The 27,139-nt window shown below is 41.6% G+C and overlaps 1 protein-coding gene across 5 annotated transcripts in view; it reads left to right on the top strand.

Annotated features, from left to right (window-relative positions):
- The window catches only part of LOC126458311 (hydroxyacylglutathione hydrolase, mitochondrial), a 111,333-nt gene that overhangs the window by 36,673 nt on the left and 47,521 nt on the right, over window positions 1-27,139 (top strand). For all 5 annotated transcript variants that reach the window (XM_050095256.1, XM_050095254.1, XM_050095258.1 and 2 more), the window contains exons 3-5: window positions 12,136-12,257; window positions 18,598-18,925; window positions 26,508-26,652. In XM_050095256.1, coding sequence (XP_049951213.1) covers window positions 12,136-12,257; window positions 18,598-18,925; window positions 26,508-26,652 — 595 coding nt within the window. The remainder of the gene's footprint in view (window positions 1-12,135; window positions 12,258-18,597; window positions 18,926-26,507; window positions 26,653-27,139) is intronic.

The raw sequence follows: 27,139 nt of genomic DNA, 5'->3' as shown, positions 1-27,139 counted from the left end.
CTGGATTCTGCATTGTCTGGAGCTCGTGACACATCCCCTGGTCACGACAGGATCCATTACAGTATGCTATGGCACCTCACAATGCGCAACAGAGAACTCCTCCTCACACTTTTTAATGACATTTGGGCGTCGGGTCACTTTCCTGACGCGTGGCGTGAGGCAGTTTTAATCCCTTTTTTAAAACCTGGGAAAGACCGCACGAGCCCAAGTAGCTACCGTAGTATTGCCCTCACTAGTTGCATAGGGAAGACCTTGCAGCGGATGGTCAACAGCCGCCTTGTCTGGATGTTAGAATCCCGGCAACTCCTTAGTCGCTTTCAGTGTGGGTTCAGGAGGTTTCGTTCCACTTTCGATAACCTTGCCCTCCTGGAGGCGGCTATACAACAAGCTTTCCTCCGCCGTCATCACCTTCTAGGTGTATTTTTCGACATCGAGAAGGCCTACGATACCACTTGGAGGCGTCTCATCCTGGCACAGCTTCACGAATGGGGTTTTCGTGGTTGTCTTCCTCTTTTTATTCAGTCTTTCTTCTCGCCACGATATTTTAGATACTGAATTGGTGACGTCCTGTCTGATCGCTTTGAGCAGGAGAATGGTGTCCCTCAGGGTAGCGTTTTAAGTGTGACTCTGTTTGCCATCGCTATTAATAGCATTACGTCCATAGTGAAAAGTTCTGTCCAGTGTTCTTTGTTTGTGGACGATTTCACTTTGTTCTGCTCTTCTTCAAGCCTTGCAACGACAACTCGTCAGTTGCAACTTACGATTAGGCGTTTGGATGACTGGGCGCAGAAGAATGGATTTAAGTTTTCCACCGAGAAGTCTGTATGTGTTCTTTTTAACCGTTCTTGTTCGATTTTAACCTTTCCTGAGTTGCGCTTGAGGGATACTATTCTTACTTTTAAAGACACGGTGAGATTTCTGGGTCTCATTTTTGACTCGAGGCTCACGTGGTTACCTCATCTTAAAGACCTGAAACGGCGGTCGCTTCAGGCTTTAAGTATTTTAAAATGTCTTAGCTACAGTACATGGGGAGCTGACAGGACTTGTCTGCTCCAGTTTTACAGGGCGTTTGTGCGATCTCGGCTCGATTATGGGTGCACGGTGTATGGGTCTGCGAGGCCTTCGTACTTAAAGATTTTGGACATTGTCTACCATGAAGGGCTTCGGTTGGCCACTGGGGCATTCCGAACTAGCCCCATACCAAGCCTCTGTGCAGAGGCAGGTGAGCCGCCACTTCATATGCAGCGACGCCAGGCATATAAAACTTTGTCCACACCCTACACACCTGCATACCATACCGTTGCTCAGCCTCCTCTGGCACGGTTATTTCATAACCGGCAACGTGCGACGCAGCCCTATGGGATTCGTGCACAAGATTGCCTCGATGCGATGTCTGTGGCTGGTCTTCGTGTTTTACGTCACGGTTGGAGCAGATCTCCACCATGGCTCCTCCGGCGACCCAAACTTATTTTAGATTTGACTCGTTTTAAGAAGGATGGCACGCCAGATTTTACATTCCAGTCACTGTTTTTTAACATTTTAGATGTGTGTCACGGTTTCACTGTCGTTTACACGGATGGCTCCAAACAGGAGAATTTCCTTGGCTGTTCTGTGGTGTTCCCCGATCATGTTACCCGGATTCGCCTCCCTGCTGAATATACCGTTTTCGCAGCGGAGCTCCACGTGATCCTGAAGGCACTGGAGCAGATGCATCGTGTTCGGGGCGATTGATTTCTTCTCTGCTCCGATTCTCTTAGTGCCTTACAATCACTGCAGAACCTATACCCGACTGAGGAGATGGTCCAGCTGATACATGACCAACTGTACTTGCTCCAACAGCGGGGTAAAGAGGTATCCTTCTGCTGGGTGCCTGGTCATGTCGGCATATGGGGCAATGAACAGGCTGATCGGGCTGCCAAGGAGGCCTGCAGAGAGCAGGATGTGGTCCAGTGTCCTATCCCCTTGCAGTCAGTCATCGCTGCACTCCACAGGAAGTGCATGGAGTTGTGGGAGGACGAATGGCTGGCAGTGACGGCCAATAAACTGCGGTCGGTAAAGTCAACCACTCGGCCGTGGCGTTCCTCCTGCCGGTTGCTCAGGCGGGAAGAGGTGGCCCTCACACGTCTTCGGATCGGGCACTGTCCTCTCACACATAGCTTTTTATTATGGCGGGAGGATCCTCCGTTTTGTGATGCTTGTGGTGTGCACATCTCTGTCCGGCACATTTTAACAGACTGCATTTTATACCGTGATGCACGGGCAGGAGCACAAGTTGATGGGGATCTGCCTTGTGTTTTAGCTAACGATGACGCGTGTGTGTCTAGGGTTTTTAAGTTTTGTGATGTGTCTGGACTCTGGCCTAAACTTTTAGGCTGGAGGTTTTAGTGTGTTGCAGAGTGGCTGACTCCTCCCTTTTTTCCTTGCGGTCAGCCAGCCACTTCCATCTGCTACATTGTTTTCGCTCCCTCTGCCATTTTCCTCCTGTGTTGTCCCTGTTTTACTGCTGATGCCCTGCTTCATCCCACGCTTCGGTGTGGGTGAGCACATTTTTTCAATGATTGTTCCCCGTGTTTTCTGTTCCGTTTTATGTCAATGTTCTGAGGTTTTTTTTCTTGACACCCGTCTCACTAGGATACTGAACGGGCGCTGAAGACCTTGCTGTCGTGCGCCCACAAACCCCTCTACTACTACTACTACTACTACTTGCTTTCCAGTTATGGACCCATTTCCCTTACCAACTGTGTCTGTAAGGTTATGTAACGAATGGTTAACTCTCATTTGGTTTGGCTGCTCGAATCTTGATGCCTACTTACCAATGTACAATGTGGATTTCGTAGGCGCCACTCTGCTGTTGACCATCTGGTTACCTTGTCTACCTTCATTATGAATAACTTCTTGTGGAAGCGCCAGACAGTGGCTGTGTTCTTTGATTTGGAGAAGGCTTAAGACACATGTTGGAGGGCGGGCATTCTCCACACCATGCATACATTGGGGCCTTCGTGGTTGCCTCCCTCTTTTTATTCATGCATTTTTAATGGATCGGAAGTTCAGGGTATGTGTGGGAAGTTCAGGGTACGTGTGGGTTCTGTCCTGTCAGACACCTTTCGCCAGGAGAATCGGGTGCCACAGGGCTCAGTTTTGAGTGTCGCTCTCTTCGCCATAGCGATCAATCCAATAATGGATTGCCTCCCAGCTAATGTACAGGCTCCCTTTTCATGGACGATTTTACCATCTACTGCAGCGCTTAGCATACATGTTTCCTGGAGCGCTGTCTTCAGCATTGTCTTGACTGTTTTTACTCCTGGAGTGTCGCCAATGGTTTGCGTATTTCTGCCGAGAAGACGATCTGTATTAACTTCTGGCACTACAAAGAGTTTCTCCCACCATCCTTACATCTCGATCCCGTTGCTCTCCCATTCGTGGAGACAACAAAATTTTTAGGTCTTACATTTGACAGGAAACTTAGCTGGTCTCCACATGTGTCATATTTGGCTGCCTGTTGTACCCGTTCCCTAAATGTCCTTTGTGTTCTCAGCCGTACGTCGTGGGGAGCGGATCGAACCATCCTACTTCGCCTATATCGGTCGATTGTCCACTCAAAGCTGGATTATGGGAGCTTTGTATACTCCTCTGCATGGCTGTCCATCTTATGCCGCCTCATCTCTATACAACATCTGGGGTTACGTCTTGTGATCGGAGTGTTCTATACTAGTCCCGTCGAGAGTCTTCATGCTGAAGCCGGTGAATTGCCACTAACCTACTGGTGCAATATACTGCTTTGTCGGTATGCCTCTCGGCTATTATCAATGCCCGACCACCCGTCTTATCGTTCCTTTTTTGACGACTCTCTCGACCGTCAATACGGGTTGTATGTATCTGCCCTGCTACCACCTGGAGTTCGCTTTCGTTGCCTCCTTCAGCAACTTGATTTTCCACTCCCTGCAACCTTTAGAGTGGGCGAGAGCCAAACGCCACTTTGGTTCCAGGCTCAGGTTCGAGTTCAGCTTGACCTCAGATCGCTCCCAAAGGAGATTACCCCAGCTTCGGTTTACTGCTCGTGGTTTGTTGAACTTCGTTCGAAGTTCATTAATATGATCTTCATTTACGTAGATGGCTCTAAGACCAATGACGGTGTCGGGTGTTCTTTTATTGTCGAGGCACACAGTTTCAAATACCGGCTCCATGGCCATTGTTCAGTCTTCACAGCTGAGCTATTCGCCCTCTATCAGGCTGTTCTTTACATCTGCCGCCACTGACATTCTGCTTATGTCATCTGCTCTGATTCCCTGAGTGCCATCCAGAGCCTCAGTGATCCGTATCCGGTTCACCCTTTTGTCCGCAGCTGGCAGACGACGGTTCTCTGGTTACCTTTATGTGGGTTCCTGGCCATGTCGATATCCCTGAAAACGAAGCTGCAGATGCCGTGGCCAAGATTGCGGTCCTCCAGCCTCGGACAGCTTCTTGTTGTGTGCCTTCATCTGATATTAGCAGGGTCATTTGTCAGCGCATTTTATTGCTGTGGCATGCCAATTGGTCTGCACTTACTGAAAACAAGCTTCGGGCTGTGAAACCTCTCCCCACAGCTTGGACAACCTCTTCACGCCCTTCTCAGTGGGAGGAGGTCGTTTTGGCCCGGTTACGGATTGGACACTTCCAGTTCAGCCACCACCATCTGCTGATGGCTGCGCTGGCGCCATTCCGCCCATGTGGGCAATTGCTGACGGTACGCCACATTTTAATGTCCTGTCCAAATTTTAATACACTGTGCATTGATTTTGGCCTGCCATGTACTCTGGATGACATTTTAGCGGATGACCTAGGAGCAGCTTCTGACGTTCTTCGTTTTATCCACTTGACAAACCTCTCTAAGGACATTTGATTATGCTGTTTTCTTTTAATCCCTTGCCTGTTACTGTGCCTTTTATAGTGTTGTCCTTTTCAGTTGCTGTTTTAACATTGTGCCTCACAGTGCATTCATAATTTAGTCTGGGCGCTAATGACCACTGTACCACTGTAGTGGGGCACCCTAAAACCACAAAAAAAAAATAAAAAAAAAAAAAAATAAATAAATAAATAAATAAATAAATAAATAAATAAAATAAAATAAATTCCAAGCAGGTTGATACAACACGAGAGATCTAATTGTCAATACCTCGTCCAGCAATTCTGTACAAGTAATAGACCAGGGGTTCAGATGGAGAAGGTGCATAACATCCCACTGCAATGCGGATAGGATCACAACCGTGGGGCCAACTCCTCAATAGGCACCAGAAATACACCAACCAGAATGTAGAGGTGATGGCAGAGAGCATAATAATTATGCAAGGAATCTGATGCCCAGTCCATTGTTTATCTAGTCAGCCATGGTGGACAAACTGAACGACCTGACAGCCACCAAATCATAGAATTTGGAAACCATCCACAATGTTTTGGGCTTCGACATCTGAATGGAAACTCAACAGTTCATCCTGATCAAATGCTGTATCGGGACCAGTTGGCAGCCGAGAAAGAGCATCCACATTAACCTGTTGCACCATTGTGCAGAAATGAATCTTGTAGTTATAGTGAGACGAAAAAAGAGCTCAGAATTTGCAGGTGGGGATGGGTCACTTTTTCTGGTTGAGATGCTGAAGGATAGAATAGCGAAACCAGAGGTTTTTATCAGTAATCCAATTAAATTTAGAACTGTATATGAAAATATTAAATTTTTTAGTGTGTACACAATAGTAAGAGTTTCTTTTTCTATCTGAGTCACACTGTTGCACCTGATTCAGGGTTTTGAAAGACTACACAGTAAGGTGTTTGGAACCATCCACATATTTGTGCACAAGAACAGCCAAAAGGCCATATTGGGAGGAGTCTGTGGCCAAAACGAGGATCTGGCCTGCTTGGAAGATAACCAAGCAAGATGCTTAGTGCTTCAACATGGTGAAAGCACACTCACGGGCATGCCACCAGTTGAAAAGAACTTCTTTATGTAAGAGAGCATTAAGGGGCCTAGCCATAGTGGCTGCATCAGGACGAAATTTGTGGTAACATAAAATCTTTCTGAGAAAACCCTGCAACTCTTTGACATCGGTAGGATGCGGCAAAGCCGCAAAGGCATTGACATGCTGGTGCACAGGCTTTATGCCAGCCTGTGAGACTTCCAGACTGAGATGGACAATAGATGGCTGAAAAAAATTATGATTTGTACAAGTTACACTTTAACCTGGTAGCCTGCAGCACCATGAACAAGCCACAAATATTCTGCAAATGTTTGTCTATTGAGGAACTGGAGACCACAATATCATCCAGGCAACCCAGCAGGGAGATCATGAGTTGCCCCAAAAGCTGTTGGAAAATAGCAGGGACACTAGCCACATGAATGGCAGGTGCTGGTATTAGTATAGTCCAAAGTGGGCATTCACTTTGAGAATCCATTTAGAATCATCATCCAGATGTAGTTGCAAGTAGGCTTCTGAGAACTCTATTTCGGGAAAAAATGCTGGTCCCTGGAAAGCTGTGGTAGGAGTTCATCCTGACAGGGTAAGGTGTAGGTATAAAAAATAGACAGTGAATTTACAGTCTTTTTAAAATCATCAAAAAGGTGAGGGTTGCCATTAGGTTTTGCAACAGTTACTAACGGAGTATACCTTTCACTAGAGGAGACAGGATTGGCAACACCCAAGGAGATGAGGTGATCGGGCTCTGATTTGACTTGCTCCCATAAAGCTATTTGGATTGGGCAGGCACGAAAAAAATGAGGGCATGCCAATAATTTCATTGTGATGTGAGCCTTAAAATTGGTAGCACACATTAAACCTTCCAAAAACAGTGATGAAAATTCCAAGCAGAGAGCATCCAGTTGTTGGCAAGGAACTTGATCAGATAAAAGATGCACTTTGTCAGAAATAGAGAATCTAAAATTTAGAAGGCATCTAACCCAAAAAAGTTTTCAGTGTTGGCATTTTCCTCTACTAGAAAAGTCAAAGGCCAAATGACACCTGTATACACAGTGTGAGTAGAAGATTGTTCCAGTACGGGTATTTGATGTTTATTGTAACTCACCAACTAACAAGAGAGAGGAGACAATGCTGGTGATCAAAGGTCCATATAGGTTTGAGAATTTAACGAAGTCACTCTCAAATCCATCAGGGGGATGTACTTTGGGTTCCTCTGTGTTTACTTGTTGCCCAGCCTGGCGAGGTGTGACGTCATTGGGCAGCTACTACGCTGTGTTCACAGGACTCGCACGTTGTTGCTAGTGCTGTGTTCTTGCTTCCTTGAGTATAGTGCATGACCTGTGGCATATTCTGGTACAAAGTGGTATCTGTTGTAATCATTCTAGTTATCCACAGTATTTTCTGAGTGAAATGAGCAAAAACACATTGTACAGTGCTGTTGCTAAAAACAGCAACTCTGGGCGTAGAACCAAGGGCAATCTTTACTATTGGTTTTGAAAAGACTTAGAACTCCAACATGAATGGTTGTGTCATTGTAAACTAGATAACAGGATCAATATTAAAAATGCAAGGATATGTTCTGAACATGTTCATCCTCAGGATTGCAAACGGGACATGCAGAACGAGTTTTTCCATCTACCTACAAGAAATTTGATGAAGCCAAATGGAGTTCCATCCTACAAAATACGAAATTGACACAGAAATAAACCTGATCACCTGTCACTTGGTGGGATACATTGCATTCAAGTGCAAAAGCATGAACAGTTCATTAGGAATTAAAACAGCAAAATGCCATGTCACTCAAATCTACCAGCCAAACATGAAAGGTGGGCTTACTTCTCCGTCTCATGAGTGGTTTGCTACAATATCAGATTTCAAAATAATTTTTGCATCTTTTCATGGAGCAAATATTTTGCATTGCAAACGCGTGATGGAATCATTACCAGTACTAGTACAATAACGAGTTTTTCCATCTACCTACAAGAAATTTGATGAAGCCAAATGGAGTTCCATCCTACAAAATACGAAATTGACACAGAAATAAACCTGATCACCTGTCACTTATCGGAAGCTCACATGAATGTGAGTGGACGTCCATGTCAAAACATTAGAATGGCTACGTAGCTATTTTCATGTCACAAAACCCAAGCTGTGAGATAAATCTTCCTCAAAGATTGTGAAGGAAACTTCATTGACATGATAAACTACATTTTTGATGTGTTGAATTCAAGATACACCTGAGATCAGAAAGCACCTAATAGAAGTGATTATGGGTTCAGCCTCAGAAGCTAAAAGAATATGAACAGGTTTTTGGAAATTTTCTCAAATATGTGACGAGGCGAAGGAAACAGTCTCCTCATTTCAAAAAGGATTTGCTATGTCCATAAATGTGCTTTTTATACTTTTCTTAGATGTGAAAAGTGCTGTGGCAACCTACATCCTGACTGTCAGACTGAATCAGGATTCTCGAAAATTTATTTTCTAGAATTCATGGTCTTGGCTCATTTTATAACAACTCGATGCTCTTCAAGGTTCAAAATGAAATTCACTTACTAATGCAACAAATATACCTTCATCCCATGGTGCTTGAATTGCAGAGGAAAAAGAGGAAACTTCTGCAGAAGAAACAGCGGGCGAATTCAAGAATTTTATTTCTTGTGAGTTGTTGAAGAAAGTAGCTGACTTGTCACATTACAGTACATCAGATGAAGGTTATTTCCATTGAGATTGTGATCTTAATGAGCTCCAGTGAAGACATTACTCACCAAGTCTTAAAATACTTGGTGGGATACATTGCATTCAAGTGCAAAAGCATGAACAGTTCATTAGGAATTAAAACAGCAAAATGCCATGTCACTCAAATCTACCAGCCAAACATGAAAGGTGGGCTTACTTCTCCGTCTCATGAGTGGTTTGCTACAATATCAGATTTCAAAATAATTTTTGCATCTTTTCATGGAGCAAATATTTTGCATTGCAAACGCGTGATGGAATCATTACCAGTACTAGTACAATAAGGATTTCCCGCAGTCATTAAGAAAGTCATTGATTTATATGGAAGAATGAGAACTTTCATCCAAATGAGATTTTTTAATAAAAGATCCAAATGGTGTGGTTTGAAGCTAGCTTTAGGGAGAATAAATCTTGACTGGACTGCATGGTCTTCAACAAATTCAAAGTAAATTTTCCGCAGTCAGCATCATCAGGTAAGTTTCGTAATCTCTAGCATATTATTGTGTAAATGTGTGTGAACTATAGCAGCTCATAAGGCTGTAAAGTATTCAGCGTGGCACGTCCTTAAGCCGTAAGTTTTGGTAACAGTCATCTACAGCTAAATTTGGATGTTAACAAGTGTTGTCATCAGTGCTTTTACTGCTTAACGTTTCCTTTTGAATATTTCAAAAACTGCTTCTTTCAAATCATCTTGAATATCATCAATGAAATGCTAAAAATGGAATGAAGAGAGACATGAAAAATTGTTTTAAAATGCGAGATTCCCCATTAGTGAGAGCACGACTGCACCAGTGCTGGCTGCCAAGTGATGTAATACGCTACTGACTAATCAGAGTGCACTCGCCGGAGTGGCATACCTTTATAGGCTGTGTATCTTGGCACCCACATCTGCTTTCATTTTTAACATTTTGTCCATAAGATGTACTTCAGTACAAAGTTTGTTTGGGGCTACCATCACTTGGAAAATGCTGTCCACATCAGTCTTCATATCTAACGAAGGAGGTTGAAATTTGTCCACTGGCAGAATATGTCCCCCTTTATTTTACAATAATTGCACGTCGCCCAATGCTTTGTGCAAATGGCCCACTCATGTTGAACAAAGCAATAAGGGCATGGTGGACGAGAGGCACAAGGCCACTGTTGTGAAGTGGACTGCTGTGGCTGTTTAGCAGAACAATGCCCACTGCACTGAAGAGACTGTGGTTGCATGGCTGCAACATCATCTTCCCCTTGCAATCTAACTGAGGCAGCTGAGAAGGAGAAGCAATGGTGGCTACTTTCCACAAACTTCTATCTAATTTCCGGTTTTCCTAGATACTTCAAAAGACTGGGCAATGTTCAAAACTGGGATTTGCATATTGTAAAGTGCGTTCACAAACTTCTCTATCAGGGGCGAAGTGTATTGTAACATCATGAACCATGGAATCAAAATATGAGTTTTGGTGAGCTTAAGTAACAAATTGGCAAACAGCTAAGCGCATGATGCTCCACTGCCCAAGCTCTGTATGACTGTTGCACTAGAACTCAACATGATCAGCAATAACATGAGTATATTTAAAATGCTAAGTAGAAATCAGCTGACACATTCCATCGAGAGAGAGACTGGCAGCTTCCTGAAGAGGAACTAGCTGACACAAAAGGTGATAAACATGAAGAGAATCAAAGTCTGACACATGTTGGAGTCGGCAACATCAAAAGCTTGGAAATTTTGCCAAAGATATTTTTCATGTGTGTCCTAGTCTTCTGTAGGATCATCATACAGAGGAAACAAAGGGGGGGGGGGGGGGGGGCTGCATAAGTGGCAGTGAACCCTGGTGCGTCAACGATGCTGCCAAATGGTTTTGCGTGATGGCGAGAGCCTGCTGCTGGTTTGTGAGAGCTCACTGCCGTTCACCAAAGTATTGAAGAATTTCTTCCATTGACAAATTGGCCACAGTGAACTGCAAATGAAACAGGTGGAGTGGAATACTGCACTTGTTGTCAAAAATATTGTAACGATGCACAAACACAATATCAAAATTCCCACCAACCAACTTTTATTACGCTTCCACGTGAAGGAATATACTAAGACACTGAATGACACAGTAATTAGCACAAATACACATAGCCAAGGAGTACATTAGGGCACAGTCTAACAGTGAAATATGTACAGTGTGGGCCAAATAAAAGTGGCCCGGAGAACAGAGTGCCAGGGTACAAAGAAACACAGCACAGGAAAGGAAATACAATACTAACCTGATGATAGCAAGTGTTGAAAGTGACCACTATTCAGATCTTGGTCTTGTTTGGGCAAAGGTGGACTACCGGAATTGCTGCAGTCTCATCTGAAATGTTCTACTGCAGTTCTTGAAGACTGAGGGTTGTTGCGATACATCTTGGACTTGAGGGCTCCCCACACAAAGTAATTGCACACTGACAGATCAGGTGATCTGGTGGCCAGCTGCGGCTACGACCATACGACCTCTGCTAACAAAGATTGTGTGAATGTGCACCAAGGTTCGGCAGTTGTATGGGCAGTTGCTCCATCCTGTTGGAAGTAACTGTAGGTCTTTTTCTTCTCTGTTAATGTGTAAATTCATGTCCAATCATGTCCACTCATCAGGGTAACTTTTATTTGCCCCACCCTGTATTTGTCAAGTAAACATTACAGTGACCAAGGACCCAGTATGCCGTCTTACATAAGGTTGTGTCGATGTGAGCAGTCTCTTTAGACCGGCCATGGAGGCATGCGCTGTTTAGTCATGTTACAACAGAATAGCATTGTAAAAAATGACATTTGTAGGACAACTTGACTAAAGGAAGGAATTGGTTTATAGGTTATATCCTGAATCGTGAAGGAATTGTCCATTTGGTAGTGAAGGGAACTGTATAGGTTAACAATTGAAGAGGGGGACTAAGGCTTGAATACAGTAAGCAAGTTCAAATGTATATAGGTTGCAGTACCATGCCTGAATGAAGAGGCTTGCATTCGATAGACTAGCATGTAGAACTGCACCAAACCAATTTTCAGACTCAAGACCACAAAAATCGCAAACATTCTATTTTATGGATTGTAGTGTGAATATTTGTAGAAGAATGATTCTAAATACCAATAAATTGCAAGAACATTGCAGAAGGTTATATGTAAAAGACTTCAAATGACAGTTCAATCTAGTCTGTTTATTACATTTTCATTGAAACTAATATATCCATTCATACCATCCTTTAGGTCTGTGCTCTGGAAATAGTGTGCAGTTGTTATTCCATGTGTGTTGCAACAATACTACTGTTAATTAGTCTAGAAGTAAAGAGGTTTATGCAAGGAAAAATTCAATAGAGATGGATGAATGAGCAAGTAATAAATGTTAAGTTAGGTCTGTGTTCTGTGTAGTAGCTCATTGTTACTTATATTGAACTTTTTACATTTTCTGTGAATTCATTTTATCATTTTTAATTTTTTCTTTTCTTTTTATTTCAGATTGTGGATGAAGCAACAAAACAAGCAGCTGTTGTTGATCCTGTGGATCCTGACAAAGTACTGCAGGCTGTACAGCAGGAAGGAGTGAATTTAACAACTGTTCTTACAACTCATCATCACTGGTAAAGAAAATGATATTTCTTCATTACATTACAGGAACCTTGTTGTGTGTGAAAAATGACAACACCCAAATGTAATGGATCAAGGCTTGCAGCGGTGGGAAGGGAGACGGTAGCATATCTGTTACCCAGACTTCTTGTGACATACCTAATTCTTATTGTATAGAAATTTTGTGGCTGAAAAATTAGTGTTTGGCAAAGCCTCACACTTGGCAGCAAGAACGTGCACATACTGTAGCAATGTGTGGACCTACAATGTATCTAAATAGAACACTTGACTTAAATTTGAAAGATGAGATTCACTTAATACTTGTAATGAAAGTTATGGCACTTTTCTCATTGTTTTCTTCCGTATCTGTTATATTCATTTCTACACATCAGTCCTGATTAACACACTAACAAACACCAGTACTTGTCTGTTCACGGTTGCCATCCATTTATGATGAAACACTCCCGTCTCTTCGTACTTGGTAAACCTACATTAGGATGCACGTTTGCTACACAAACATGAATCCGGTGTTACACCTGCTTTCATTTCTCGCTATCAGTCCTCCATTGTAATTGTTACAGACTTTCCCCATCATCTTGACCACTCCCTGAAAAACTGAAAACTTACAGCTATCTTAAATACAAAATATACTGGGACATTTTATGCCACTGATAGCTCTGCCCCTTAGTCACAAGAGTCGTGAAAAGCTCATTTGCAAGATATATTCCATGCACCTACTGAGCATATCCTGTTCCATTCCTGTCACAAGCATATCTTAACGTTATCAGAGGTAGGACAATCTGTAAAAACAGTCATGGCATATATGAACTCTGCTGCAACTTCTGCACAGCCTTTTATGCGGTCATGATCACCACCAAATTATCCACTTGAATGAGTGTCTACCTTCAATCCGAGCAAAGTTATCCATGCTCTCTCTCCCCCCCCCCCCCCCCCCCCCCTGTTCTCTCTCTCTCTCTCTCTCTCTCTCTCTCTCTCTCTCTCTCTCTCTCTCTCTCTCTCTGTGTGTGTGTGTGTGTGTGTGTGTGTGTGTGTGTGTGTGTGTGTGTGTGTGTGTGTCTGTCGGATTTGCAGTCCCTCACTGTGTCATCTGCAGCACGGATTACTTCTTTTTATGTTTTTGGTACGCCTATTTTTGACTACTCATGCTTCTGTTTCTGTTCTGTTCTTATTTCTAACGTGGCGCACTGTCTTGCTTCTAATTTCTCAGATTTTAAAACGTTATCTGTTGCAAGCATTTCATTATTGCATTTCCTCTTCTCCAGTGCTGATGTGACTTCTTTAAATTAGGGTCATCAGTTGCTTTTCTACTTAGATACTGAACAATTTTAGTCGTTCCCCTTCGCTGTTTCGCTTATTTTAGCTTAATATCTATGTGAGCATATAGATATTTATCATGAACAACATTTATTTGCTGTAATAATGGAAGCCTGTTAATTGTGATTGTTGTTACTTTTCATGTAGGTACTAGTAGGCATCTTTAGTTTTTAAATCTACATATTGAGCTGATTTTTGCAAAGGAGTACAGTGGAACTTTGATTATACGTTCTCTGATGCTACATTTCTCATGATCACACATCATAAATTCATAGCCCCTATGAAAAACCCATAAAAGAATGCTAAATATTCTCTAATTTTACGTTCTTTTGTAGTAAGACTCCGCATTCTTGCTCAACGTCTTGCTTGACTTGCTTGTTTTCTTCCTTTTGACATTTGATGTGGATGAACAAGTTGAGTGGCACAAAAGACAGATGGTTTACACCAAGGGTGATGACGGAGTTAGGGGAATATTTTACACCGTTGTGGAGAGGGGAGACAAGAGAAAAGAAATGCTGATTTAATCCATGATTAGCTTTGCCAAAACAATTTGTAACATTTAGCTCCACTGCGCAATTATGATAAAACTACTGCTAGGTTGAGGCAGCAATGGAAAAATCGGACAGTCGATGTGAAGTGTTCCGATCCGAGCTTACATGTGATGAAGGGGCCCAGCCACCTTGTCTTGTGCCACTTACCACTCAATCTCGTCTTTCTGCATGTATTTCTGATGTTCTGTATTCAGTAACAATGTAGATTGTTAACGTTTTAAATTCAAACACTGATTCTCGGAAAACATCCTCATTCAGAACCAACGAAACGTTGACCATTTCCAGCTAACGAGTTCTTACTGGCTGGCGACTTGTTATGTCACCCAGCAGTCAGTGCCGCCACCACACCACACCACACTAACACATGTAAAAATGAGGTAATCGAACCGTTTCCCAATACACTACTGCCACAAATTATACCTTAAACCACACAGTTTTGAGGATTCTTTGATTTAAGTTCACCTTGAAAATAGAAAAAAATTATAGCTTATGTAGTGAAAAGTGTGAAATATGGTGAATACTGCCAGATTATCTCATCTTGGATGTTCGTTTTTCACCTGCAGTCAGTAGCTGTATAGCATGGCGACGTCACGCTAATGCAGTGGCTTCTAGTGTATAGAGGGATAAACAGCAAGCTTACTTGGGATCAGTGTAATTAAAACTGATCAGCTTAATAATTCTGATTAATCCAATGCCAAAGGGTTAAGCTTGACAGGAAACTCTTTATTCAATGAAAACAGGAATGTAATTAATTGTGAACTAGATTGTCAATACAGAACCAAAAACAAGGAACATAAAAAACTTAGGAATAAACATTGTGCATGGAGAATGCACAAGCATGGGTGCACAGAGGCATTCAGATAGTCGCTCATCCCATTCTCCCTACGTGAATGGAACAGGAAGAAACTAATAAATGGTACAATGGGACATATCCTCTGCCGTTGACCTCACGGTGGTTTGCAGAGTATAGACACAGATGCAGTTGTGGCATTACCAATGGGCTTTAGACTGTAGACTTTTGTGAGCACATGCAAATGACCCTGTGTGGAGTATTTGCATCTCAATTATTCATTTATGTAGGAGCGTGTGTGCCACAATATGATATTTCAAAGCAAGGATGCAATGAAAATGTATCCCATACGTGTCCTTATCATTAAATGTCAATTAATAACACAGCAACAACACGAGGCTTGGGTAAACAAGACTTGAGACAACGGTCGTACAATTAAGCCTTAGCATAAAGGATAATGATATGGTTGACATATTGAAAGGATGTAGGTTCACAACCCACAACGATTCTTCATCATAGTGTTAACACAGTCTGGGATTCATTATGAATATAATACTAGTATGTTCTCATTTAACATTTCCATCTGATTAGAGGAAAAATAAAAAAAAAAAAACTGTGCTGCTGGTGGTGGTCAGGCACAGACATAACCTTGACAACAGCAATTCAGCTGTTACACCACATGACACTGCAGATGCATACACTGTGCGACACTTCACTTCTCCGTACTAGCATGTAACAGTTGTCATGTCGGATGCTATAGGTGTATTGCAAATGGAGTGACCACAGCTTCCACTTAGGTTTCATTTATATATAGTTGTAAGTCATACACTTTTCACTACTGTGCATTAATTTTACTTACGGTAGTTCTGCTTGCAGCCCTTAGACAGAATCCAGAATGTACAGTGCCCCTACTGACTGCAGCCAATGTAGGCTACTCCATTTGCTATGTGCAGCGTCATAGTGAACAGGACGTGTTTAGTGAATGGTTGCATGATGACTTGTTCATCTTTGTTGTAGTCCTCAATGTCTTTTAATGCTTTCTGATGGCAGACAGATTGTTATAAATCTAACAGGTTGCTGAGACAAAGAAACATTGAAATCACATTAGGCTTAACTGTATTTCACATTCACTGGTATAAATATGTACCACATGTGAAGGAAAACTTGTGTGTATATACGTGTTTTCACAAAACTTGCTGTGTTTGCTCTACAGCAAGCGACGAGTTCGAAGTAAAAGCAGTGCACGTAGGCAATATTGTAGAATGCTCCGCTTCAACCACTCAGCACAATGAACAAGGAAAAGACCATAAGCACTGTGCTCACTGCTCACCTCACCTGAGTACATTGCACTGCTATTGGCTGCAGAAGTAACCCCCCCCCCCCCACACACATACACACACACACACACACACACACACACACACACACGCATGCACGCACACACGTTTTCGGATGCCATTTGTCTTTCATTGTACTTCACAATTTTTGGTTTAATTCACCATGTTGCATCAATTTTTACTTTTTTCTGGGTGATCACTAAGGAAAGATCTCTCAAAAACACTTGTTTCAAAGTATAATTTGTAGTCGAAGCATATCAGAAAATATGCTCAATTAACTTATACCCAGACACCAATTTTAATTTTTGGACATGGTTTACTTGCTAGTACACACGTGATTTTCTTAAGAACTGATGACATTCATTACTACCAATTATAGTCTAAACATTGTATTGTACATTTAATGTCCTTCACTTACATAGATTTTATATGATTTATTGGAGAGGATTACGATTTTTAATTATATATGCCATTTATATGTTTCTGCTTATATTTTGCTGGTTTTAGCATTTTTCTTAACATTTTTCTCGATTCTATGTTTTTCCCACTTCTGCATTTTATTAAGTCTGGACCACGTGAAAACATAGAATAAGGGTTTCAATTTCTATTAAAGTATGAAGTGCCTTTTTATTTTCTTATGCATTTTTGTATTCTCAATTTCTGCTTCATATTAAATGAGGACTTATTGGAGACATTTGCAACAGAGTAAAGGATCCCACTCTGAACGTTAAACAAGAAAAGCACATATCAAAGTTATATTTTTGTCTTGAATTGTGCTGATAAAATTTACAATCCATCTCTGATTCCTAGCATCCGTCCTGTGATGCAGGGTCTGCTGTTTTCATTATTCAGTTACTTTAAGGGAGAGAAGTCTTGTGTACCCTCTGCCTGTGAATAGTGTAAACTTAATTCTATGTGTTATTGTATTTTAAATATTTGTACATTTTATTTTATGAGATGGAAATTGGGAATGAGTCCTGCATTTGTCTAAATAAGTGAGTGTGAAAAACTACCTAAAAACCACATTCAGACTAGTTAGTGTACAAGACCAACAGTCTTCACCTGCAGCGTGAATTTGATTGGGATATGGCTCCCTTTCCGATCTCACAAGGTAGCTACTGTGCATTAAGCTATAGGGGATGGATATCATGATGTGCAATGCAACTTGAAGGTAGCAAGGGCTCTGCTCTCCCCCTAAAAGATATATAAACATGTAGTGACTTTGTAACTGGTGGAGACTGAGAGAGGAGGAAGCAAATATTTATCCTCTCTGCACACAAAAGTGCAGGATGCATTATAAAAAGGCTTGAACAGGTAAGAGCTAAATGTGTGTCAATGCTTCACCCAGGAAGAGGGTGGGGGTGGGGAGGTGAAGCACCAAATACAGGACATTAGACTAATTTGCCTGTAATATATTGGAAGTTTGATCATCCACACAAAAAATAGTTATTTGAGCAATAATGATGGTTTTAAGAGTTTGATCCAAATGGCCTTCACCTGAACAACTTCTAATATTGTGAAGCAAAACCATGTTGACATGGATACTGCTGAAAGAAACATTGAGAAAAATGTGATATACATGTTTTTGAAATTGGTAATAGAAGTTGCCTGATGCAACAGTTCTGTTCTGTGGGCATTTGATGGATAGATTTTTGCTGTAGATTTTAGACACTTTAAGTTTCTGCACATCTGGGATCCTTCCAACACATTCACTGCTACTGCTGTTAAAGTTTGACATACTGTTAGGTTTTTTGTGCACAAAAAGCTTAATCATTCTGCGGTGTCCGAAAACAATGGATAAGAACCAGCAAATTGAACATACATAGCCAAAGCAACCCGTACAATTTTAAGCCATGTGGACAATTTAATCAAATGTTGCTTAATTTTAAATGTAATTGTATTTTTCACTGAATATTCTTCGGTGTTGTGTCCTCATAAATTTTGTCTGTTGGTGCATTTGATAATAGTAATAAAATATAAACATTTATTAGAAGCTGCCCAAATACTAATATTGATTAAGTGAGATGTGCATTTTTAATTCATTGAAGCTGAAACTGCACTGAAGTACAGTTTCAATATCTTCTTTCGTTAAAAATCAGGGTCAGTATGTTTCGGTGTCTGCCAAGAACGAGAACTACAGTTCTTTGGTAGTTACTTAAATGATGGACATTATACAATTTTTAATTATTTAATAATTTTTTGCTCTTTGATACCTTAACAAACTATTACTTGGTTCAAGTGAAACATAAATGATTTTCTGTATGCCTAAGAGTTTTAAAAAAAGTTTATTTTCCAGTTCTTCAGTCACAGCTGTAATTTTTTACATGTTTACTGATTACAGGGATCATGCTGGAGGGAATGAAAACATTGCAAAGAAAGTGGCAGGACTGCAAGTTTTAGGAGGTGATGAGCGCGTGGGTGCACTCACCTGGAAGGTCAAGCATGGTGATGAGTTGAATGTGGGTAATCTCCATATTCGCTGTCTGGCTACTCCGTGCCATACTTCTGGACATATATGCTATGTAGTTGGTGCACATGGAGAGCCAGCACCTGCTGTATTTACCGGTGATACTCTTTTCATAGCTGGTTGTGGACGCTTTTTTGAAGGCACACCACAACAGATGTACCATGCCCTTGTGGAAGTACTAGGAACATTGCCTGATGACACAGTATGTGCTTTGTATGCATTTCCTTACCATATTATCTCCTGAAAAACTGTTGTAATTTTTCTGATACATTAAAATAAGATTTTCGTCAGTACAGACAGCATCAATTTGCGATCAAACATGTGAATATCTGTACTTACATGTTTTTAGGACTGTACTGTCAATTGCTGAAATATTTAGTGTGATGTTTCACAGTTTAATGGTGTGATAGAGAGACTGTATATGTTTGGGCTTCTAGCCATACCGATAATTCTCTTTTGTTCAAAATTGTATTTTAAGCTCCAGAGAAACCCAAAAATATACATTCGGCATTTTGTGTCATATTGATTTTGATACTATTATAGTACAGATCTATAATTCAAATTTAATCTGCAGGGCTAAATAATGCATATAAAAAGTGTATCATATGAAGGATGAGTAGTTGGTACTGGCTTAAAATGATACACAAAGTGAGCTGGAACAGTGCTTAGTTTGTACAAACACAATATCAGAATTTCCACCAACCAACTTTTATTCTGCATCCACATGAAGAGGTACACCAACTGAATGTAGTAGGAATCCGTACTGTCACATTTAACCTTAAAATACATTAAAGCACAGTTTAACAGTTAAATATAGTCATCATGTAAACATTAGTCTGCTTGACAGCCCAGCATGCCGGCTTATATAAGGCTGTTTTTCACACAGTGCAGCTCTTAGTGCGCTATCCATGTCAATGTGAGAGGACCTCGTTAGGCCAGCCGTGGAGGTGTACAACATTTGATTACACATGCCTGCTCTATAGAGTTACAACAGCGTAAGACCCAAAACTTGCATTTGATAGGAGCAGAGTTTGCTATCACAATTTTAGTTTTCTGTGATCTCTCTACATACATTAAAATGAATGCTGGGATGTTACTTTAAATCTTACAGTCAATTTTTCTCCATACAAATGTCCAATCTGAGCATATGCTCAGTTTATAATGACCATTTTGTCATTACAGCATTAAACCTGATTTCCGTTCTGTGTTTTATATCCAGGGCTGGTTCTGGTTTGAGAATGTTTTTCTACACAAGCAATGTATTTGCCCCCTCCCCTCCCCTCCCCAGACAGTAATTGGCATTCTTTTCAGTCTTCAGACTGGTTGAATGCAGCAGATCACAAATTTCATTCCAGTGCCAACCTCTTCATCTCAGATTAGAACTCACACCCATCATCCTTAATTATTTGTTGGATATAGTCCAGTCTCTGTCTTTTTCCCATAGTGTTTACCATCTGCTGCTGCCTTGATTACCATTAACTGTCATTGATGTCTTACATACCCTATTATTGTGTCTGATTTTCTTATTAATGTTTTCAATCTTTTTCTCTTGTTGCCAGTTCTGTGGAAAATCTCTTTGTCTTGTCAGTAAACCTATTTGTGACATCCTTCTGTGGTAACACAGGGATACCCTCTTTTGAGTCTGCTAGTGTGCTTTTTATGTCCACCTGGCTTCATCCATTTTCTGTTCTTTTGCTTTCAGGGTATCAGAAGTCCTTCACTTCATTTGCTTTGCTGTCCCCAATTCTGTTATTAAGTTAATTACTAATCTCATTTCTGCTACACTGCATTATTTTAATTTTTCTTCGATTTAATATCTATCCATAGCATGTGCTCATTAAGCTTTTTGATTCGTTTTAATGGGTCCTGCAGTTCTTTTTCACTTTCCCTGAGCATAGCAATGTTACCAGCAAATCTTATCATTGTTACCATTTCAGCCAGAATTTTAATCACACCCCTAAACATTTCATTTATTTTCATCATTGCTCTTTTGATGTGTGAGCTATATAGAAAAAGGGAGGGGGGGGGGGGGGAGACTACATCCCTGTCTCTCACACTTTTTTAACAGAGCACTTCATTTCAGTATCCCATTCTGATTTTGTTCTTGTACATAGTATATATTACCATCTTTCCCAGTAACTTACACCTATTCTCTTCAGAATTTTGAATGTGCTGTACAATTTTACATTGTCAAACATTTTATCCAATGGAGGTGAAAGAGTCTTGATATTTGTTAAGTTCTGCTTCCATTATTGGTCGCAATCTCAGAACTGCGTCTTTGGTGCTTTCACATTATCTGAAGTCATCATATTACAGATTTTAAATTTTCTTTTTTTCTTCTTCTGCAAACCTGTGTTATTTGTCTCAGAAATTTGGATATATCAGCTGTTAAGGTGATTGTGTGATATTTTGTTCACTTATCTGGTCTCGCTATCTTTGGGATTGTATGAATATTTTTCTGGAAGTCTGTTAGACTCTACAAACCAACTTCAGTGGTCATTTGGTTGCCACTTCGCCCACAGGTTTTAGAAATTCCAAAGAAAATGTTGGAGTTGAGTGCCCCTTTGGTGCCCTTCTTAGCTTGGTGCCTCAAGAAGTTGCTTGTGATGCTTGGACCTTAAACTACCTCTGCTTACAAATGATGAGTCATAGTAATCACATTTTCTGGTATAGTCTGCATTGAATTTAAACACTGTGTTCTTTATTATAGACTCGTTACAAAACATTAATGATATTCAGTAACAAGAAAAAGAGAACTGTTTAATTTTTCTCAACAGAAATTTGTGACAGAGGGCTGTTTTTGTAGAATTTTTTTTTTTCATGCTGTTACTATTCATATCTTTATTTCTTTTCGAAAATATTCTCTGAAATGGGCAGTAATAATAATATGTAAGATGTTATGTTACAAGAGTAATCAGTTACACTGTTCTAACTAGGAACACAAGGAAACATGTGGCCATATAAGAGATACAATTTATTGGGTCACGGAGTGACATAACAAGCATGCAGTGAAGTTACTACACATCTGGAATACAGAAACAACTGATAGCATGGAGCCCTGTGCATGCCCTTATAAAGACGCAGTCCCCATCAGGTGTTGCTCGTGTGGTGCTGTGGGCATACACCGGATTGGGTGATGGCACTTGGTGATCAGGCTGCTCTGGCAGCTTCCCTGGTTAGCTGCTGATGTGCAGCTGTAGTGCCCAACTTACATCTGCTGTCGGTGTTAGGTGTAGTAGCCAGTGGATTATTACTCTTCATTCCTTGCGGGGGGGGGGGGGGGGGGGGGAAGGACCAGACATCACTGTACACAATGCTATGACTGAAGAGAAATTTGTGGCATCACTGGGGGAGGTAGCTGAAGGCACGAGAAGTTCCCAATCCTCTTGGACCAATGTATACAGACAAAAGTGAGGGTGATGACGGCATCCACCTGCAGATTCCAGGGCGACAGATGGACGGGATTGGTGATGGCGTGGGAGCCATCCAAATGTTGGAGTCCATGACAAGGGGCACTGGCACAGGCAGTGATGTCAGGGGACTGGAGAGGAGAGGAGAGGCTCTGGTGACGGTGACTTGTCTTCTGTCCCCAATGAAGGCAGCACCTGTTAAGTGCACGGGAGGCACCAGCACCTGACACAGGAAGCAAACACACTGAGGAAGCCCCAACCGATGGGATAGGCAGGCACGACCTTTGGAATGGTGAGGGCTGACAAAGAACAATGTGTCAGCCTCGTGGCCTGAGGTGGTGGCTGGCATATAACTGGTTCTTGTGGCTTACTTTGAGTCAATCTTTGGTGCGAACCAGAAAGATGTAGCAGCTGCCAGCTGTGGACAATGGCCAGGATCCAGTGAGGGCGCTATCCAAATGCACTGGGCCAGATTAGTGTGCCAAATGTGAATGTTAATGAAATGTGTGGTTCTAGGGGATGCCTACCCAGCAGCAAGAGGTTGAGCAGGATCTGCAGATGATGGCTGTGCAGATGGTCGGTTGGACTTTTGGTCCCAATTAGTGTTTTGTAAGAGTATAAAGAAATGTGAGAACCTCCTCAACCAGTAAGTCTTAGGTGTACTTGCACATCTGCGTCTTAATGTTCGAACAAACTGTTCTGCCTCACCATTCTGCTGCAGATGGAAGGGAGGCACCATGACGAGGCAAATGCCATTTTGTGTACAAAAGTCCTTGAAAGACTGTACCACAAACTGAGAACCATTATCCAAAACAAGGTTGCAAGGCAAGCTTTCTATGTAGAATATTTTTGATAGGGCATTGACAGTCGTGTCTGCTAGTGCAGAAGGACAGTGAATGCCGTGAAGAAGAGGAGGAGGAAAAAAAAAAACATAAAAACCATCAGTTCCAATAACCTGAAAGTATCTAAAAGATGGGAGCACTGAAATCAATACAGACTCTTTCCCAAGGCTGTGTAGGGGTCAGCCACCATGAAAAAACAGTGAATGGTGCCACTTGCTGTTCCGAATACTTCGGGCAGGCCATGACAAGGTGTTCACCTCCTCATCTCTCAATCGATGCCCAGCCAAAACACATGCCAGGCGCACAAATAGTTTTGTGCTAGAGCTCATGCTGATGTAATGAGCGTAGAACCTCCTGCTGCTGTGGTGCTGGAACCATGATGTAGGCAGAGAGCCCTTCCATCGACAGGAGAATAATGGCATTCAAAAGGGAGAGCCGAAGGCGCAGTGCATAAAAATTCCAAAGTGGGTCTGGTGCCCAGCCTGGCGGATGCTTGCGCTCCTCTTGTTGTATCATATGTATGACCTGCTGGAATGCTAGATCCGCAGCCACAGCAGAGGCAACAAGGGAATTGGTGATTGAGAAGCCATCTCTGTCTCTAGTTGAAACAACGCAGTTTTTCCTGGTCGAATGAGGGGTTAGGGTCCATGGTCCATGGGGAGACGGTACATAACATCCATGGTCACATGTTGCAAAGTGGGATGAAAATGGACCTCATTGTATTGGGGCAAGAGCAGAGCCCAGTGCTGAAGATAAGTGGCTTTGTCGAGTAAGGATGCTTGTGGGCTAAACAGTGAAACTGAGGGCTTATGGTTGGTAATTGACTGAAATGTTGCACCTTATAAGAACACATGGAATTTTTTTAAGGCCTAGACAATAGCAAGTGCTTCTTTTTCCACCTGAGAATAGTGTTGCTGAGCTGACATGAGGGTTTTCTGGGCAAAGGCATAAGCTGTTGCTGTTCAGAGCCATCTGAATGATGATGGGCCAGGACTCCATATTTGGAAATGTCTATAGCCAGGACCATATGCTTGCAGTGCTGAAGTGTTGCAAGACAAGGCACAAAGCATAGACTATCCTTAAGCTGCACAAAAGCATGCTCAAAGCTGCAAACCAAAGAAACAGAGCATGTTTTCAAAGCAACAAATGCAAGGGGGCGATCAATAATAGCCACTGTGGCAATAAACTTATGACAGTAAGCCATCTTTCTTAGGAATGCTCGAAGTTCCTGTAGATCAGACAGATGGGGCAAAGCTGTAATGGTAACATTTTGCTCCATGGGGCACAATCCCTGCTGGGAAATTTCATGGCCCAAATAAACAGTGGAAGGCTGGAAAAAGTGATTCTTAGCGAGATTACATTTGAGGCCTGTGGCCTGTAGTACAGTAAAGAAAGAACAGAGGTTACATGGGTGAACCTCAGAGGTAGTAGCTGTCATGTTAGTATCATCAAGGAAGTTCCTGTAATAAAGGACATTCGTTGTAGCCTGGTCTAAAAGACACTGAAAAATAGCAGACGCACTGGGGACTCCAAACATTAGCCATTGATACTAACAGAGGCCATTGCCTCTTGGAGAGGGGGGGGGGGGGGGGAGGTTGTCAGAGATGGACATACTGAGGACAAGAAGCCCACCGCTTGGTGCCAGCTGCCCACTTGTGTTGTGCGAAACGAGGGGCATGAAGGCATGAAGGAGGTGGTGATCACTGTCCCTGCTGCCGATGCTGAGTTTGTCTGTGCCGGCCTGGTTGACTTGCTTGTATCGTAGCTACCTCCCCTTTCCTCCCCCATGCTAGGCTCTTGTGTGCTGGGGCTGCACACTGTCAACAATGGCAGCATCATTCCAAGCCTGTAATTGGTGGCACTCGGTGTGGGAGAGCTCAAACAAATGCGCGTTATTCACGCCCTCTTCCAACATAGGGTCCTCAAGCTGAAGGCCACATTGATGTACCTTTTAACCTGGTGCCAAATGAGTGATTGCATCTGTGACCATGGCATCTGCATAAACTCTTGAGAATTAGCTGTGATGAATCAACATTTACAACTTTGGCTGTGAAGCTTGGCCACCCAAGCAAGATAAGATTGCTGCGGCTGTTAGCAACATTTAGTAGAATTCAACATAAGCAGCTATCACATGCATACGCTTGCAGTGATAGGTGGTCAGCAAAGTACACAAATTTTCAAAAGAAAGTGAAGTTGGTTCCTAGAGAGCAGCTAACTGGTACAGCAAGTGATACATATAAGGTGGTATCCATGATAAGAAAATAGCCTCACAAACTTCCTTGTCAACCAACTGGAATGTCACGAAATGTTGGTGAATCTGCTTCTCATAAGCATGCAGGTCTCCTGTGGAATCATCAAAGAGTGGGAATGGCAACAGGTGAACAACTGGTGGCTGAGCGTGGGTCAGCATAGCCAACAACTGTTCCAACATGCCCATATTTTTCTGCTGTTCTTGCAGAAGGGACTTGTCAATCCTCCATGGAAGAGCTAAACGGCAGAAAAACCACATAATCTGAAATGCACAAAATGTCATAAAAGAATCAGTGAGGTCATATTGTACCTCTTTATCCACATGGTTGTTTTAAAAGTAATATGAGTGAAATTAATGGCACCCAAGTAAAAAGTAACAACTGCTCATTGTAATAAGTGAGCTAGCATGTCAGTTCTTGACTAGTAAAGGAAGATTCTTTGAGCTCTCTTGCTGTACATTAGTGGCAAGATGATTTTTAATCATAACTGTAGTAAATAAACAAATTCTGATGATACCGGTCTGATTGGGTAAACAAAATTGAGAGTAAATGCACAACACAATGAAGAAAAAGCACATGTAAAGTGCAGTGCGACCTTTTTCTTACAAAAAGGAAAGGTAAGTCTTCTGTATTGTTGACTGATTTTTCTTTAATAGCTGAAACTGTTAGTTATGTTTGATCAAAAGGAAAATTTACTGTAGAAACTCATGAAATGATAATGAGGCAGAATGGCTGGCAGTATTTTTGCTCAGGAGATGAAATTTCATTACTGCCAACAGAAATATTTAGAAGTGGAAAAAACATGGGTCTACCTTCAAGAACTACTAGCTCCTTCATCAAGGAGGAAAGAGTAGTAGGTTGGGGAACGTTAAAAAGGTGTAACTGGTCACTCACACTGCAGGATTAGGGAACCCTCCCTGTCTGTGAGACTGAGAGAAACAAAGAGCCTTACGTTAGAATGGTGTGGATAGTACTGCCTGGCAGCCTAGGTTCGACTTTGCTGACAGTAAAGTCCTTCAATAGCTAAATGTAATCTCTGGCATTTATTAATGTTCAGTTATTCTATTCCAGGAATAATTTTTTAAATTCGCACATGACAAAATAAATATATGGGATATTAAATGTATTATGTACTTGATTTCTAAACTGAGAGGTTTTAAACCCATTAGTGGCTCATGATTGTAAGTGTGGTAAATTGCCCAGAATTACATTTGTCGTCATGTGCTTATCTGCATAAAAATGAAAGGATTTCACTACTCCAATTTACAACCTTTATGTTCCAGAGGGTCTTTTGTGGCCATGAATATACAGTTGCCAACCTAAAATTTGCTGGACATGTTGAACCTGCCAACCAAGACATCAAAAGAAAAATGGAATGGGCACACGGAAAACGCTCAAAGCAGGAACCAACTGTGCCATCAACTATTGGTAACTATTCATTTACTTACTTAGTTTCATGCAAATGGGAACAGTGTATTAGTGATGTGGCTTTTTTTTTAAGTAAAGCTATTATGGAGTTAATCTCCACATGCTACTTTCGTTTACAGATGAAAAAGAGAATGTGTGACTTCTGTAATTTTCTTTCTGTTTCCTTAGAGAGAAAAATTTCATACTTCACAGGAATATGATGATTAATGAATACACACACGATTTATTTGTTCTTCATAAATCTAAAGACTTTCACAAATAACATACAGAGATTTTCTGTGCTTAGGTGCTAACTGATATTTCTTTCCTGCATACCTTTTTTTTCTTTTTTGTGTAGAAAAGATACAAAGAAGGGGACAACATTTTTGCTAATTTGTAACTAACGTAAAGACTGTTGGTACGGGTCAATTTGGTGTAGCTTTTTCTTGTGTCTGGCCTATAAAGTGTGTAAGGTGTTGGAACCCCGAATGATTACCACAAAATTGGT

This window comes from Schistocerca serialis, chromosome 2 (assembly GCF_023864345.2).
Source record: "Schistocerca serialis cubense isolate TAMUIC-IGC-003099 chromosome 2, iqSchSeri2.2, whole genome shotgun sequence".
NCBI classification, from domain to species: Eukaryota; Metazoa; Arthropoda; class Insecta; order Orthoptera; family Acrididae; genus Schistocerca; species Schistocerca serialis.
Note: the sequence above shows the minus strand (reverse complement) of the source record. Positions and strands in the feature narration are given on the sequence as shown.